At 60.5% G+C, this 17,473-nt stretch overlaps 1 protein-coding gene across 1 annotated transcript in view; it reads right to left on the reverse strand.

Annotated features, from left to right (window-relative positions):
* The window catches only part of PPP2R2C (protein phosphatase 2 regulatory subunit Bgamma), an 84,019-nt gene that overhangs the window by 6,369 nt on the left and 60,177 nt on the right, over positions 1-17,473 (reverse strand). Inside the window, exons 6-8 of the mRNA XM_037046135.1 lie at positions 13,512-13,676; positions 4,234-4,403; positions 1,981-2,072 (exon numbers count right to left, since the gene is read on the reverse strand). Coding sequence (XP_036902030.1) covers positions 1,981-2,072; positions 4,234-4,403; positions 13,512-13,676 — 427 coding nt within the window. The remainder of the gene's footprint in view (positions 1-1,980; positions 2,073-4,233; positions 4,404-13,511; positions 13,677-17,473) is intronic.

Below are 17,473 nucleotides of genomic sequence, written 5' to 3' on the forward strand. Positions count from 1 at the left end.
ACTGCTGCCGCCCAGCTGTCCTCTCTCCCCTGGAAAGGGGCCAGCCCCACCTGGGTAGTTCTGGAGAGTCCGTCAATCACAGCGCTCCACCTGGCCCCAGCAGGCCAACTGTGACATGTTATAATCACGTCCGTGCTGACTGGCTCACAGAGGGAGCATGTGACCCAAACAAAACCAATCAGATCCTTCCCTGGGAACTTTCCCTAGGCCCTAGAGGGGTTCTGAGGACGAGGGAGGGACTGTTGGGGTCATCATCCCCAGCAGCAAGGGGGCGATGTCTCTAGCAGGAGCAGATCAAGTTGAAGTGTAAGGAGAAGCAGGGGGAGCAGAGGTGAGAACGGACACAGGGGAGACGGCCCCAAGGCCACAGCCCCGCGGTAGCGGCGCCCGGAAGCGCTCAGAACCAACATAGGCTTGTCTGGCTCCTGCAGCCAGAAGACCCTCCATTGACACAAATCCCTTTCTCCCAGGCAGATCAAGGAGAGCTTCCTAGAGGGGGTGGCATTTGAGGTGGGTGTAGAGGCTCAGTGGACAACCGGGACGGACAACAGACCCCCGCATGCAAATCACTGGACCATTCGCAGCCAGCACAGACTTGTGGCCTTGCCAGGAACTTCACCTGCCAGGTCTCGGCCTCAGAGCAGTCCTGCAAGGCCACCTTCCAAGTGAGCAGACTCAGGGGGTTCAGGAGCTTGTGCTGGGCCGGAGAATGGGGAGTGTGCACCAGAAATCAAGGTGTCAGACCAGAACCTTTCCTCTACCCCAGGCTGCCACCTAGGTCTTGCTGGAGGCCAGTAAGGGGCCGTGGCCAGGTCAGCAGACACCGGCACTCTGGGTGACCATGCACTGGGGACCTAAAGTGTTCCATCAGCATGAGAGGAACGGCACGCGCCGAGCCCGTGGGACTCAGGTTGGCTTGGTCTGCAGGGGTGGGGCCCTGGTGGGCAGCACTTGCCCCCCCCCTCCAGCCTCTGAGCTGGGGGAAGACAGGGACCAGAGCTTCTCCATCTCCAGATCCCTGTCCAGAGGGCATGCTGGGCTCAGAGGGGTGTTTGGTGTGAAGGAGAGAAGGTGGCCCAGGATGATGCCTTCCAGACCAGACACTCCTGAGCCCCAGGGGAGCGGCCGGCTCAGAAGGGGGGCCCCAACCAGTGGCGGGGGGCAACCAGAGGCAAGGAGGAAATATGATAAATGCCAAGACAGGAAAGGAAAGCCCAGGAGGTTTGGGGACAAGTTGGAGAGGATCCTGAGGCCTTCCTGGAGGAGGTGCCCCTGAGTTAAGTCAGTAATGTGAGGTGACAGGAGTAGGCAGGGCTCCAGGGGCAGGAGCAGAGCAAGTTATGGCAGGGCGGGGGGATAGTAACAGGGTGGCGGAGACCACCAGGGCTGGGGTGGCCAGAGTGTGAAGTACAGAGCAGGAAGTGGTGGGCTTCAGGCAGCAAGGAGGAGCCAGGCTTCGCCTGTTCGTGTGCACCCCCTGATGGCAATGTGAAGGAAGGGCAGGCAGTGGTCACAACCTGTGGGGAACCCCAATCCTCCCACACATGCAGTTGGATCTACCTTTTGCCAGCATTAAGAACAGAACCCCCACCCCATGACCCACTGGCAGTGTTTTCCAGGGCACCCCCAGTGTGTTGGGGCCCACAGCTCGGAATGGGTACCCAAGGAGCCTCACTGGGCGGGTCTGGGGTCAGCTGGGGCACAGGTACCTAGAGGGACTGCCAGGGGTGCCCTCACCCAGGCTTGGCCCACACCTCCATCCTGGTTTTCTCCGTGTCCCAAAGTGCCCACCCCCCCCCACCATGACCACCAAGCTGGTCCCTCTGACAGACAGTGCAGCTGGGCTCCGGAGGCCTCGTGGGCCGGGGGCCCAGGGTGTCAGCAGCAGCTGCAGGAGACCCCCATTCCTGAACACACAGCTTCACCCCGCTGGGGATCCCCTGCTTCCCGGGGGCCCCGCAGGCCCAGGGCGGAGGTTACCTGTCGCTCCCGTTCCAGGCGCACTCGAACTTGTCGAAGATGCAGTCGTTCTCGTACAGGGAGCAGAGTTTGCTCCGCAGGTAATCGTGCACCTGGAGGGGGAGGGGCCAGTGAGTCGGGGGCTCCGAGATGCTGGCCCCTCCACGGGAGGGGGGGCCTTGCTGAGCAGCAAGGGGCTGTGCCCTCCAGGTCTGATGGCACTCCCAAGTGGGCCCTGCTGGTCGGGAAGGGTCTGCAGCCGGGCACATGGCCAACCCCGGGGCTGTGGCCAGGGAGGGGACAAAGGGGACCAAATCCTGGCTCCGCCCCTCCCCGGCTGTGTGATCCTGGACGAGGGACTTCATGTCTCCGAGCCTTGGTTCCTTCATCCTTAGATTCATAAGAGTGGGTCCTTCTGGGACCAAGTACGGGACACCCTGGTCATGCCCTCTAGGGTAAAGGTCACAGGAGCACAGTGTGACGTCCATCACTGAGAAAAGGAGCCCCATGCCCTAGTGCACAGGTGGCGAACACAAGGCATGTGGGCTGAATAGTTTTATCTAGACCCTTCTGCCTAGTTTTATCTGGCCCCGCACCTTGTTTCTTCCCGGTGGCAGCGCCGAGCTCCTGGCCCCTCGTTAAGGAGTAGTTACATTCATCATACAGTCCTAAAACTACAGGCTGGTGTGGCCCCCGGTGAAAATGAGTCTGACACCCCTGCCCTAGGGTGTTGCAAACGCCACCCCTGCTCACCCCGCCTCTGCCCGCAACCCCGGCCCCAGTCCGTACAGGCAGCAGAGGGGTCCTGTCGCACCTCTGCTCCAAACTCCCCATCCTCCCAAGGGCCCCCAGGCGGTGCCTAATCGCCCCTCGGACCACAGGCTCTTCTTCCCTCCCCTTGGCTCACTCCGTTCCAGCCAGGTCCCCCACGACCCTTCACCACACGAGCCGCGCCCCTGCCTTAGGGCCCTCGCACACACTCTTCCTGCCTCCAGGAGCACCCCTGTCCCAGATGGCTCAGGCCCTTCCTTCCCTGAGGCCTCCACACTCTGAGCACACGTGGCTAATGGGAGGCTGTCCCAAGGGGCTGTGGTGGTCCTTTCGAGAATCAGCCCAGAAAAGGAGGGCAACTGCAGGAAGGAGGTAACGGACCAGAACATGCCAGACATCCTTGTGGGCATGTGGCTTCTGGGAACACCCTGTCCATTCCTCTCAACCTTGTGTCCCTTCCCAGTGGGCCCCTCTGCCCCCCAGGACACTTCCCACCCCCGGCCCCGACAGGGAGAGAAGGCGGGGAAGGGGGTGCAAGGCTCTGACATGGGCCCTGAACCTGCCACTGCCCAGCTGTGAGGCAGCTCCCACACATCCCAACTGCTCAGAACCCCAGCTTCCCCGCCTGCAAAATGGGGCTGGTGGCACCCCCTTCCCAGGGACAGTGAGGAGTAGAAGTGACAGATGTCAAGTGTGTGGAACCCCGTGTGTACTTTGGTGATACCATGAGGGTTTGGCTGGGGCTTCTCGGGGTGGGGGGTGTTATCCCATTCACATCTGCATAACCAAATCCTACTTATCCTACCAGGTCCAGCACAAACATTACCTCCTCCAAGAAGCCTCCCTGACCTCCCAGCTAAAGGCATGACTGGAAACAGCCTTAAAACAACTTTATAGCAGTCTCCTATTTCTTTCAAGTCTCCGGAAGTTTGTTTTCTACTCCCTAACATATCTGGGCAAGCCATAACAGAAGAATAATTAATAATAGAGACTTCTCCAGGGAGGCGCCCCATGCTCCACCTCACAGGCTGGGCTTATGGGGCCTGTGCCGAGGACTTGGACACACAGCACGCTCCCATTTCGCCACCGCATGCACTGAGGACACTCATCAGAGAGGGTGGAGCCTGCCACCCTGATAGCAGGACCACCGATGCTGGCTCTGGGGAGGGATGCCACCGTCCACACCCTCAATCATGTGCACCCATAAACTGGGCCCAGCCTGATGTTCATCTTGCTGCCCTGGGTGCTGGACCACAGACCGGCCTCAGGGCAGGAGCCACAAGTAGAGGGCACACAGCTCCCTGAGGGGTGAAGCTGAGCAGGGCCTCCTGCCCTTGGCCCAGCCACGTCAGCTTCCCTTCCTGAGCCTCTGTGTCTTTGCCTACGGCATGGGCGCCCTCTACACGGGAAAGCGCCTCGGTGGGAGTTCTCAGCATAGAGGAAAGGGTGGCTGGGATCTCCCACCAGCTGAGGGGCTCCAAGGGCACCCACGCCACAGCCTACCTGGTAGGTCTCGATAGGCCTCGCTTCCATGTTCAGGTCCCAGACCTTGACTGTGAGATAATCCCGGGTGAGCATGTACCGGCCGCTGTGGCTGAACTTCACGTCGGACACGGAGGAGATGATTTCCGAGAAGAAGGAGCGGTTACTAGGGTCCTCGGGCTCCTCAAAGACTGCAGGGGGAAAAAAAGACAGTCGTCACAGGCTGCTCCTGCCCACCGCCTCGGAGTGACACACAACTCTGTTTCCACTCCGTGTGCATGCTGCACGGTCACTCAGTCATTCGTCAAACCTAAAACTGAATCCCTGTCAGGCATCAGCCCAGAACCATCCCACAAAGAGGGAGGAGCTGGCAATGTTGATTGAGCAACGACTCTGAGCCGGAGTCTGCACCGAGCCCTTTCCATGCATTACTGCATAGAATCCCTGATTTAAAAAAATAGTGTTTTTATTCCCATGTTAGAACCAAGGAAGCTGAGGCTCAGATGGCTGACAGCCCTGCGGGAGGTCTGAGTGGAGAGAAAGGGTGGAGTGGGAGTTTTGAACCAGCAGCACTGGCTCACTGCTCTCTACTGCCTCCTGGTGGTGATGCTGAATCCAGGCCAGTGAGGTGTCCTGACCTCCTCATCGTTCTGAACTAGGCAGGGCACCTGTTGGGGCTCTGACTGGCCCTGGGGCCTCCGTTTGTGGGGTGCTGGGTGTTCGTGGCAGAGCCCTGCTTGCAGACGCCTTCTGTTTGGCTGCCCCAGGGGCCATAGCGCAGTCAAGCCTCGGAGCCCCAGAGGTAGCTAAAGTCCCATTTGTCGTTCACCACCTGCCCGCTATTACCGTACCAGAGCAGCGGCTCCACACAGGGATTTGCCTACCTGACGGTGACAGCTTGCTGCCCCTGCTGGGTGATCCCGGTCTGGGACACGGTGCACCTCGTCCCCTGTCCCCTGGTTCCCAGGCAGCAGGACAAACTCTTCCAAACTCCAGTCCTGTGGCTGCCTGTCCCACCCGTTTGCTCACCAGCGCCCCCACTGGCCAGTCAGATTCCACAGTGGTCCTGGGGCTGGATCAGGGTGGGAACTAGGCCCCGAGGACCAAGCTTTAATGCCTTAGGACCTGGCTGCAGGGATGGGGGTGGAATCTGGGGTGGGGGTCAGGGGGTGGTCAGCCGAGGACCAGCCAGTCTGGTGAGACATCTGACCATTTGTCCAGCTGTCCTTGTGGAGGCTGGCCGAGTGGCTGCCCTCCCGGGCGGCCCTTCCAGGCACAAGGCCCTGCATCCCACTTCCCAGGACTGTCCCGGCCCTGTAACCGCATCGGGGCCCCCTGTTCTCCCTGTTGCCCAAAGTACCTGCTGTTCCCACCGTTCCTGCTTTTCCCAGAAACACAGCTCTGCCCCCAGCTCCCCTCTGCAGGGTGGCTGGGAACACCCAGTGCTGATCAGATGCTTGCCTGTAATCAACTGCTCACTCATTCACTCGTTCTCTCAGTCACCCCGCCCACTGGGGCCTCCACCCTGTGCCAGGACCGGGGAGCTGCTGGGAGCAACGCAAGGCCCCTGCTCTCCTGCAGCCGGCACGCTCCTCGAAGTGACGAGAACACACAGGGACGTGCTGTTCTGTCGGGCAGTGACGGGTGCTGGGAGGAGAACTCAGAGAGAGAGGAGACAGAGGCCGAGGCTGCAGGTGTGGACAGACGGGCCTCTGCGGAGAGGCTGAGTAAGCAGAGATCCCAGTGAAGTGAGGGGGAAGCCCTCCAGCAGGCGAGTGGCATGTGCAAAGGTCCTGAGACAGGGACAAGCTGAAGGGCATGTAGACGGGGAAAGGGGTGAGCAAGGCACAGGGAACCAGAGGAAGGAGACCATCCCTCAGGCAGCAGGGAGCCACAGAAGGGTGTGGAGGGAGGGAGGCCCAGGGAGCTGCGGGCTTCTCTGGGACTCCCCTCAGGAAGCCTGCTGGTGGGCGGGTCACCATCGGCCTCTGAAACCTCCAAATTCTGACTGGCCATCTCATGAAACCACATTTGGTGCCCAGGTGGTAAAAATGACCATACTGCCACCTCTATTTACTGCCTCAGGTCTAGACACCTGCAGTTTTTCCTCGATGAGCCCCAAAGGGATCAGTGGCATGTCCCTTCCCTCACGGAAGCCTGGAGTAAAGAAAAAAAATCAATACTGAACTTCTTACTTCAATAAAATAGACAGTGACGATGACCTGACATTGGTAAGGAAGTGGGCAGAGCGTCTGAGAGAAGAGAGACCCCAAACTCTCAGCAGGGGTGCCAGCAGCCCCAGCTCCACCCCAGGTTCATGCATGTCCGCCGTTCAGGGTCAGCACAGAAGATGAGTTATAGGAACATAAAGGCGGGTCTGTCTCTTGCACCCCGACTGTGAGGGGATCCTTTGTACCTCCTGGCCCTCCTCAGTAGATTTGGTGGCCAGCCCCCCACCGAAGCCACGCGGGCCGGTCCAACTCACCCCACCACTCCACCCCTGTGGGGTTAGGGTGGGTGGGGACCAGGTCACAGGCGTGGGCGCACCCACACAGGATGTCACAGGGCCACAGACTGCGCCTTCTGTGGCTCTGAGGGTCAGGAAACCGCACAGGTAAAAGGCCAATAAGAAGATCTGATCAATAGTTGGAAACAAACACCAGATGGCCCGCTGCGACCTCAATTCTGGCTGCACTGGGCATGTGTGATGGGTTTTTAAACACAGGACGATCAGAGCTGAAAGAGATTAATGGGAAGGGATTTTAACAAGCCTGAACTAAAGGTTCTTGTTTTTCTTTTCAAACATTTCTACAAAATTATTGACACGATTTTTTAATCAACGGACAGCCACGTCTGCTGAGCCCTCTTCGGCATCAGCCCCCGCCCACACCCCCCTCGCACACACTACAGTGGGCCTCCCGGGACATTAGTAAGAGACACGGGGTCTCCCCTCTAATTGACAGGACCACTGAGGACATCTCACGCTAATCACTGCTGTGGAGAGTTCCAGGGAACCCTCCCAGAGCCCCGTCCCTTGTGATGGGCTCAGTTCCGCCCCTCTGCCCCACCCCCGTCGTTGTAAATCCCGACGGCTCCAAATCAGCAGAAACCCCCAGCCTGCTTCTCTTTCATGACTTCGCATAATTAAGGCCCTCTTGGCCCTCACTGGTTCCCTGACAACTGTGACCTCTTCTCTGGGTGTCTCAAAGTGTCACTGCTGCCATACACAGGGGACGGGTGAGAAGCACACCGCCCACGGCCAAGGTAAGAAGGGGCCCTGGGGAGCCCAGGCGAGGCTCCGAAGCCCCTGAGCGTCCGAGGGAACACGGGGGACGCCCGGGCCGGGCACCAGCCTCCCTCTCAGCCCCACACATACCTCTGCAGGTGCCCTGCTTTGCTCAGAACCCTGCACGGCCCCCACCGGATCCATGTCCAAGCTCAGATGGGCGGCCGACAAGCTCCTTCCAAACCAGGCCTCCCGGCCTGCTGCTCCGGCCGCCCCCGCACCAGTCCATCCTCCTACAGCCCCACTCCAACCCCCTCCAGCCAGAGCCTCCAAGGGGCGGGCAGGGGGCGGGGACAGGCAAGGCCCTTAGGGCAGCACCCCAGGGAACCACTGTCTCCAGGGTCCCGTAGACCCATGCCTCCCAGGGTTTGCCCTGCCACTCGAGGGGCAGCAGGGTGGAGCCTTGCTCTGTGTGAGCCCGGATGCCTCCCTCACCCGGCTCACAGCCCAGGGGGACCTCAGGAGGAAACACCTGGAAGTCCCCGCCCTGTGAGGGTCTGGGAGTAGCTGCTTAATGAGGCTGCGTGACTTTCTGTAGTGAATTTTTCACACGTTTTCTCTCCCTGAAATTTCCTTTCCCACTTTTAGCCCTGGTCTTTCCTCCCAACTCCTGCACGCCCTCTCTAACCTCAACTCAAACACTCTCCATGCGTCTTGTCCGGATGCTCCAAAGAAATCAAATGCTCGCCCTCCTGCAGGGCACCCTCGGAGGCGTGTGGTCGCCTCATGGGGCTCTGATCGCCCTTGGGGCAGGGGCCTAGCCTCTGTCACCATCACCTTGGCCTCCCACCCAGCCTGGAGCCCGCACATGGCATGGTGCTGCCCGAGGAGGCATTGCCCGCTGATGCCACTGCCAACACATCTCAGCCCCCACCCGGCACAATCCCCCTTGAGTGTCAAGGACCGGCAGGGAAGCCTACAGTGGCCTCTGAGTGCCTGCGGCTCCTGCTGCGGTTCTGTCCCTGGCACCTGCTAGGTTCCACTCCCGTTACCAGCCTGTGGTCTCCTCCAGGCCTGTGGGGCAGAGAGGGTAAAACTGAGCAGGCAGAACTGACCAGAGGGGCCTGGGGTGAAGGGGATCAGGGCTGGATGGCAGAACTGTGTTGGCTTAAGGGACATCTGTGCAGGACTGGGAGGGACACAGACGGACACCGTGCGGAGGACAGGGGCCTGCAGTCAGAGGTGGGGGACAAAGGAAGAGCCAGCCCAGGGAGCCCATGGGGTCCTGCCTGGTGTGGCTCCCGGTTGCCCTGGCGACAGGTCCCTCCTCTGCTCTGATGTTCTACAAGGACACCCACGGGAAGGACGGGCAGGAGTCTCCTCGGGCTCTTGGCCCTCACTGCCAGGGGGAGCCCTGCTAGCCGCCCCCAGGCAGGGCTCTGGGGTGAACTGAGTTGGGGGGCAGGGGGCTCTGTGCAGCAGTAAAAGGAGGTGTGGCAGTGTGGGCCACAGGGTGGTGCCCCAGGTCCCCGGCAGCTCGTCACTCCTGCACAAAGCCATTGTTGGGGCAAAGGCCTCTTGTGTGGTGGCCCTCCTGCCCCCTCACCCCCAGAGTCACTACGGGTGGTGGGCACAGTTCTCTGCTTGTACCTGTGCCCTGCTCAGTATCAGGTGACTGACCCAATGGAAAAAATAAAATCCAGTGCCCACCCTGATCTGCACCCACCCGGTCTTTGCCCCTTCCTCCCTGCAGCCAGGCTCCCTCCCTCGCCCATCTCTGCCCAGCCTCACTCTTCCCTCTTCATGGGGCAGAGGAGCGTCCCCAGCCACCTGGATGAGCAGCCAAGTGCATCAGAGCACCCACGCCGGACGGATGGATGTCTCCAGAAACCTTCCCCACTTGGATGCTCCTACTCACTGATCGGCCGCCTGCTTCATAAAGGCCTGCACCTCCCCTGGGCCCCGAGCCTGCAGCATCCAGCCCCTCGTTCCTGACACTGGACACAGGACCAGCACCTCCCAGGGGACGGGACACGTGACCTCCCTGCTAGCCCCCACGTGCACCCCACCACACAGCTGACCACCCCCACAGGGCGGCCAGGGGACCCTGCTAACACACAGCCAGGCCAGGCCACTCCTTCCCTCCTTGTTCAGCTCCTCTGACCTCACCTCCCACCTTGCCCCTGCTTTGCTCTTGCCCCAAGGCCTCAGCACCCAGCCGCAGAGCCGTCCCGCCGGCTGTCCCCTCTGCTGGGAGACCTTGCTTGCGCCCAGGTGTCTGGAACCTCCCCAGCGTAGCGTGCCTGGGTCTGGTCTTTCTCCCCCAGATCCCTGACCAGGCTGAGGCCTGTGAGCACCCCACCCAGCCCTTTTCCGTGACTAGGGCTCTCCCACAGTGCCCCCAGGAGTTCTCGGTTCTCAAGGCCTCTATGAGGAGGAAGTGAGGAAGAGCACAGGCTGACAGGCACAGACCACTGAAGCCTCTCTCCTGGTTCTGCCTGGCTGTGCAGCCTTGGGGAAATGTCTCAACCTCTCTGTGCCTCCATGTGGTACACTACAGTGGCCCCTCAGGATGCACACATCCTCATCCTTGGAACCCGGCGTGTGCTGCCTCATGTGGAAAACGACTGCAGACGTGACGAAGGGTCCTGAGCAGTAGAGACTGTCCCAGTCTCTCCAGGGGCTGCTGTGACCTCAAGGGTCCTGAGAGGGGACAGGAAGTCAGGGCTGGAGAGGAGATGGGTGGTGGAGACAGAGGTGGGGGTGCCACACTTGGAAGATGGAGGACTGCAGGCAGCCTCCAGAAGATTCTCCCCTGAAGCTTCTAGAAGGAATACAGCCCTATCAGCACCTGGGTGCTAGACCTCTGAGCCCCAGGGCTGCAGAAGCATCTGTCAGTGTTGTTTGGGCCACCAACTGCGCGGCAATTTGTTACAGCGGCCACAGGAAGTGCACACACTCGGTCTGTAGAGTGAGTGACAGGTTCCCTCTGGCACAGGCTGGCTCCGAGGACTCGACCAGACGCCAGTGCAGTGCCGTGCGGGGTGCTTGGCAAGCCCCCACCATGCACGGGCTGTGGCGGTCACCTCACCCAGCACAGGGCGGCATGTGGTGGGGGTCCCAGCAGGCACCGCGATTGTCATTATCGCCTCTCCTAAGAAATCTCCATGCTCTGGCACAGCCCTTCCATTTGGCAGACTCTGCGCTGTTAAAAGCAGAAATAACTGTCTATTTGGAGGACTCCTGTACAGTCGTTTCCATGGTTACGCTGTCATAATGACTAGCAGACAAAAGACCTTCATCGCTACTGCTTTGGAGAAAGACGGGAAGCCATGGGCCGAGGCAGAGGCAGCCAGGCACCCCAGCTCTGCTCTTCTCCGGGCCTCAGTTTCCTCATCTGCCCCGTGGCAGCACAAACATCCACCTGTGAACTGGGACACCCTTCACCCAGAGCGCAGCCACCACAGTGTCACCTACTGGGGAGGTGACACTGTGAGCATCCATCTCGGGGTGTCCCTCTCAGCCAGTCCCCAAGCTGGGAGCAGTAGCTGGGTGAGTGGACGGGAGACTCGGAGAAAGCTCTAATCTCCAGGTCTCCTTAAAACGGAAGATTCAGCCCAAATAACAATCATGTGCGTTCAAAACGCCACCACCACCCACTCCCCGGCCCTTGGCCGCTGGCCCAATTCCCCGGGATAACTAAGGGCCAATGCAACCTGGACAGAGTCGGGGAAGGGCGGACATGGCAGCGACTCCCGGTTTGAAATGGGAGCTGCGAAGGTGGCCACGAGCTGGTGAGCACCGGGCCATGGCTTCGGGGGGGTTCTGCCTGGGATGTGGAGTCGGAGAGTGGGGGAAACGCAGAAAACTTTAAAGCACACAATCAACCCCAGCAGACAACCTGTACGAACCAGTCTCAGAAGATTCACACCCGAGCTTTACTAAGACGTCCATACGTTGCATTAACTGTTGCAGGACAAGAGGGGAAAGCAGGCCCGGCTCATTTTACAAGAGCAGAACAGTCTTATTAGTAAAGCCGTGCAAAGGGGGTGTAGGGAAGACAAAGACCAACTTCACCTGCAATGTTTAGGCAAAACCTTCTCAGCAAGAGCCCCTGGTGACACCACACACGGTGTCCCTCCCTTCAAACCTTGGCCCTGCCCAAGCCTTCTGGAGCCACACGGGGGACCCTCAGCTCTGCCGTGGCCCTGAGGTTCATGTTCACCGCAGCCCTGGGGGTGGGGGGTGCAGGGCAGGGGAGTTATCAAAAGTGAGGTTATAGCCCTTGCACTTGAGTCTGGGCCGGTTCACACATAGCTCGTCCACCACCGGCCTGGGACAGTTAGGTGCCGGGAGGCTAGGCCTGCCTGGGAAAGGTGCCTGCCTGGGAAAGGTACGGGTGGGGCTGCCCTGGTGGGCGGCTGCTCAGCTTGCTCAGACACCCTGGGGAACTGGACCACAAAGCTACAAAGGTCGGGGGGCGGATAGCGGGCCTCAGACGTGCCCCTCCAGCCCACCGAAGAGTGTCACTGAGACACGGCAGGGACACACAGAACCATCCGTCTGCATCCCCCTCAGCACGGCCCCATCTGCACCCACGGGACCCTGACTCAACACCAAAACCCACGACGAGGAGGCAAATGCGGAGACAGACGCAGGTCGGGAGGGAAGTGACACCCGCACCCGAGCTGGGGCGCCTTTCTCAGCATATTTCTTCCCGGTGTTTTCCCAGTTTGCAGTTGTGTGGGCCAGGCAGGCACTGCTGTGCCTTTTTCCCTATGGAATTTTGTAACATAACCTCCCTCCGTGTCATCAAAAACCATCCAAATCAGTGTCTGAAACGGCTGAATGACGTTCCAGTACACAGGTGTCACTGTCTTTCGCTCTGGTGGACACACATCATGTCTGAACTTTGGCCCCTAGGGAGGAACAAGGAGGTACCACGATGCCTCATCCCTCCTCCCACTGGGCCCCGAGGGGCAGGGCTGGCCCCGGGGTGGGGACCCAGGGGGCAGGCATAGAGAAGGTGGCCGAGGGTGCCCACGAGAGGCTGTCTGCATCCTCCTCACAGACCCGTGTGTGTGTTGCACTCATGCAAAGAGAGGACCTGAGACTGACGACCGGCTGGCCCTGATGGGGGGCTCCTGGGCTGCCCAGGTGGACGCAGCGTCATCTCAGAGGTGAAGGGGGAGGCAGCAGACTCAGCCAGTGTTGGTGTGAGAGGCCCCAGAGCAGCCGTGGCTGGCTTAGAAGGTGGGGGAAGGGACCCTGAGCCAAGAAATGCAGGCAGCCCCTCGAAGCTGGAGGAAGGTGAGTGTAGGAACGCGTCCCAGAGCTTCCAGAAAGGAGCCAGCCCCACCCACACCTTGCTTGTGGTCTGGCCAGACCCACACCTCACTCCAGCACTGCAGGACTGTGAGAGAAGAGCCTGTGGCGTTTGAGTCTGCGGTCATTTGTTATGGTGGCGCTGGGACAGACGCAACCCTAGGTGGCTGGCATGGGTCATGTGCACACTCACACCCCGGGCACCTTAGGTGGCCCCCGGGCTTCCTGTCCATCCATTCCCAGAAAATTCCTACACTGTCACCTCCTGCCAGACCCCGCCCCCACTCCAGACACCCACTGTCTTCTCAGCTCTCCTTGGAGCCCAGCACAAGGCTCTCACACTTACCGGGTCCCAAACACCTGCCCCGCCTCCTCTTACCCCACCCACCCATGTGCCTATCCCAGCAAAGGGCCTCACCTTCACCCCATGACACAAACCAAACCGTGGAGTCACCGGGTCCACATGCCACTTGGCAAAGCCCACCATCTCAACCCTCAAAGAACACCCCCCACAGGGCCAACGCAGGCCTCCCCCGCCCCACCCTGGTGTCCTCCTCCGAGTCCTCTCTGTGACCCCCTGCAGGGGTCGCCCCTGGAGCCCCGCCCTCCCCTGCTCCAGGCTGGCCCTCTGCAGTTGCTTCTCCATTTCGGATGTCACGGAACACGCCCTTGCTCCGCTTGCAGCCCTCCCCCCACTGTCGCTCCTCCCCTTCTGGAACCGTGCCCGGTGGGGGGGTGGGGCACTTACGTTTGGAGTGCTTGTCGCACAGGGCGGCGGCCCGCATGTCGCAGAGACGCAGGGAGCCCTTGCTGCTGCTGTAGACGAAGAGGTTGCAGTGGTGGGGGTGGAACTCGGACGCGGTGATGACCTCCGTGAGGTCCTCCATGTTGGCCGGCTTGATGTCCACGATGTCTGCCCAGTCAAGGAAGGCTGCCCGGCTGCTTGTCCTCCCTGAGACCAGGGACCCTGGGGCCTGCCCCACCCCTCTCCCTGACAGACTCCTGGACAAACGCCCACCCCAGAGGGCCCCCAAGCTGCGGGCCTGCACATTGAACTGCCTGCTGGCTGCCCCTTCTGGGCACCCCTCCACAGTCCCCCAAAGGCAGGACGTGCCACCCCTTCTGGACCTGACCCTCTCTGCAGCCAGTGCCCACCTGCTGCCCAGCACCACCCCCACCACAGGGTGACCCCGAGGCCTCCCCACTCCACGCACCTTCCCTATCAGTAGCCCGGCAGACGGCCAGGGCGCCAGTGGAGTGCCCACTGCATGCCCAGCACCCTGTGAACTGTGCCTGGGTGAGGGGAGGCATCTGGGGGCTCCCCTCCCACCCCAGCACCACTCCCCTCCTTCTGCATACAGTGTGGGCTATGGCATGGGGGGACGTGGGATACTGGGAGTGGGGGCACACTCTGGCCACTCTGCTGGGCAGCGGGGGGGAGGTAGGAGGCAGGGGCCTTGTATCTACTGCCTTGACAAAGGGAAACTCAGGAGCCTGAGGGTAAGCCTGAAGATGAAGGGCAGAGAAAGCTCTGGTGGTACCTTTTGAATCCTGGATCAGGCTGTACCTGAGCCATGTCCCCTGGATGGGGGAGCTGTTAAGCCCACCTCCTGCTTAGGACTGAGAATGCTGCTGCCTGCAAGGACAGCACCCCTGACGGACACACAGGCGCCCAGGGAGGGCAAGAAGCCTGTCCAGGTGACTCGATGAGCAGCAAGGCTGCTGCTGTGCCCTCTCCCGGTTGCTCCCACAGCTGACTGGAACTCCTTGGTATGGCATTCAGGGCTGGGCACACACCAGCCTCTTTCTCTACCTTGCGGCTTCAGATCCTACTAGTCAATTTGCCCTACTGGCCTTCCCCTCCCCCAGCCCCAGTGACGCCCTTGGCCTCTGCTCCTCCCAGCCCTGCCTGGGGCTCAGCACAGCCTGTTCCGTCTGAATGAACCCCCTCTTCCCTCCACATGTGCATGTGTCCCGGGAATCAGAATCTGGAGTTCAAATCCCAGCTCGGCCTGTGCCTGGCTGTGTGATCAAAGGTGAGTTCCCCAGTTCTCCAGGCCTCAGTTTCCTCTTCTGTAAAATGGATTCACAGTCTTAACCTCAGGTTTGCCATGAAGGTTAGAAGAGGCAAGGCCTTGAACCACTGCCTGGCATGTCTCAGAGTGTCAGCAGCCACCGTCACTGGCATTACACAAACACCAGCGGGAACTCTAAGATCACTCCTGTCAGCCCCTCCCCCACCGCACCCAGCCAGGCAGCTGCCTCCCAGGGGCAGAGGTGTTTCCCGTGAATGTCTGTAAACTCGAGAGTCTACAAAATACCAGAAAAGCTGTGGCATCCATGCAGTCAGACGCAGGAGGAGGGTCTCTGTGCTCACCCTCTCGTCTCATTTCCATTAACCAGAAACTTGGAATCACACACAGACGTGAGGAGCGGACCAGGAGCTGCGTCACCAGGGCCTCAAACGGTTTCCCTGGAAACCGTGGTTTTCCGGTGTCATAGGAAGCAGAGATGAAATCGTGGAAAACGAGGCTGAAGGTTGAACGGGAAAAAGAGCAATGCCCCACCACCATCGGCCTCGCAGCCCCCCTGGCAGCCCAGGACTGAAGTTCTCACGGCCCAGGCGTCAGGGACCCTTGCTCACTGTTTCCAAAAAGGGACTCTGGGGACAAAAGATGCTGGGGAAAGGCAGATGGGAAACACGGAGCCTTCATTTCCACGTGATCCTGATGGAGAAGGGCATAGCCACAGTCACGGTCGATGTCTGTCTCTGACTGCCACGACCCAGAGCCACACCCAGCACCCCTGGGGCAGCAGGAGGCCACCTCCACAGGGCCACGGCCACCTGGTCCCAGGATGGCCTCTCCGAGACCTCTGGCTCTGCTCGCCAAGGACCGGCCGTGCCTGTGGCCTCGCTGCCCCCTGGTGTCTAGGGTGTGTGAGAGGCACTAGTTACTGCATGCAGCTGTCCCCACACAGCCCCTCGGTCCCTCAGTAAAGCAGGGTCCTGAAGACAGACTCCTGACGAGGGGGCAGGTATGGAAGAAGACTCTGCTCCCAGCATGATGAGGGTGCCCCAGACAGACACCAAAAACACCCCTCTAGGACTCACACCCATGTGGCCACATGCTGGTGAACTCTGACACACTTGGTCCCACAGTGGCCATGAGCAGTGGCTTTGACTTTGGCAGTGACCTTGGGCTTTGGCCTGGGCGTCGGGTCTTGACTCTCTTTGGAATGTTCTGTGCCACAGGCCGAGTCATTTCCATTCTGCAAGCCTCAGTTTCCCTCACTTGCACCGAGGGATGGGCAGGACCCTAGAGAGCCCTTCCATTTCCAGGATCAACCCCCCGGTGGCCCCCCCCTTCCCTGGCCAGCCTCACAAATGCACCTGCGGACGGTGCTCTGCAAGGCTGCGGGCAGGACTGGCCACCCACAGGAACAGAATAATTACACTCATTTACGAGCCCCGCCCCCGGCAGAGCTGGACGAACACTCGCATTCTGTTTTCCCACCGCACTGTGCTCTGTCTGATGGGCTTTGCTGAACTTCCAATCCCGCGCTGGCAGCACGGAGTGATTTTCCCTGCAAGGAAAGCTTGGCAGACACAGGCAGGTGGCCAGAGGAGCGGGTCACGCCGGGGGGAAGGGGCGGGAAGGGAAGCTCAGGCCATCCCTGCAGCCCTCCGAGGTGCCATTCCGCAGCGCGGGGCATAGAGTGACACCCCCACATACCGATACATGCCCACCCCCCAACCGTCAGAGATTCGGAATGCGGCTTCATTTAGAAAGACCACTTCCGCTGATGCGGTCAGGGACCCCGAGATGAGACCATCTGGGTTCGGGTGGGCCCTAAGTCTAATGATGAATGTCCTCAGGACAGACACCTGGATGAGAAGACCAGACGACAGAGGCAGGGATGGGGGCGAAGCAGCTACCAGGAAGCCTGGGCCACCAGCAGCTGGGAGAGGCAGGAAGGGCGCTCTCCAGGGCCTCCAGAGGGAGCCCCACCCTGCCCGCACCTTCCTCTCCAACTTCCAGGCTCCAGGACGGGAGCACATCTCTGTGGTTTTAAGCACCCTCGTTTGTAGAAATTTGTTACAGTGGCCCCGAGAAACTCAGACCCCAGGCTGCTGCCTGCAGGCAAGGGAACACCGCATGGGCATGAGGTTGGCCCTGCAGACACATTTCTCTCTGCCCACCCTGGACCACTTCCCACTCGCATTCTGTTTCAGCTCCCCCAGCCCCGAGATGCCAAGCCAGAAATCAGGGGGGGTTCCCATCCTTCCTCCTCCTCCCTCCTTCGCCTCATCCAAAGGCCTCCAAGTCCGGGGCCCCGGCGCCTACAGATCCCTGCCTCTGGCCACCCTCCCAGCCTCGCCCAGATCAAGCTCCCAAAAGCAGGGGTGGGGTCCCCACTGCCTGGCTTGATGGCCTCTGCCCTCTCTACAAGAGAACTCAACACCTTGCTGGGCCTACAAGACAGGTCCTGATCACCTGACCGTGGTTCGTGCCACAGCTGGTGGAGTAGGGGCCCGCCTGCCCGAGAGAAGTCTGTGACGCTTCCTGCCGAGGACGCGGGAACAGGACGGGACGGGACTCCACTGGGCCTTCCACACAGTCAGCAGGTTCACAGAGGCATATATAGAAACTCTGTCATCTTCCACTGCCAAGGGCAGCCGCGACGCCCCACAGCCGCACGGCTCCCCAC

Source organism: Sturnira hondurensis, unplaced genomic scaffold (assembly GCF_014824575.4).
Source record: "Sturnira hondurensis isolate 20B ecotype Veracruz unplaced genomic scaffold, ASM1482457v3 Scaffold0000780, whole genome shotgun sequence".
NCBI lineage: Eukaryota > Metazoa > Chordata > Mammalia > Chiroptera > Phyllostomidae > Sturnira > Sturnira hondurensis.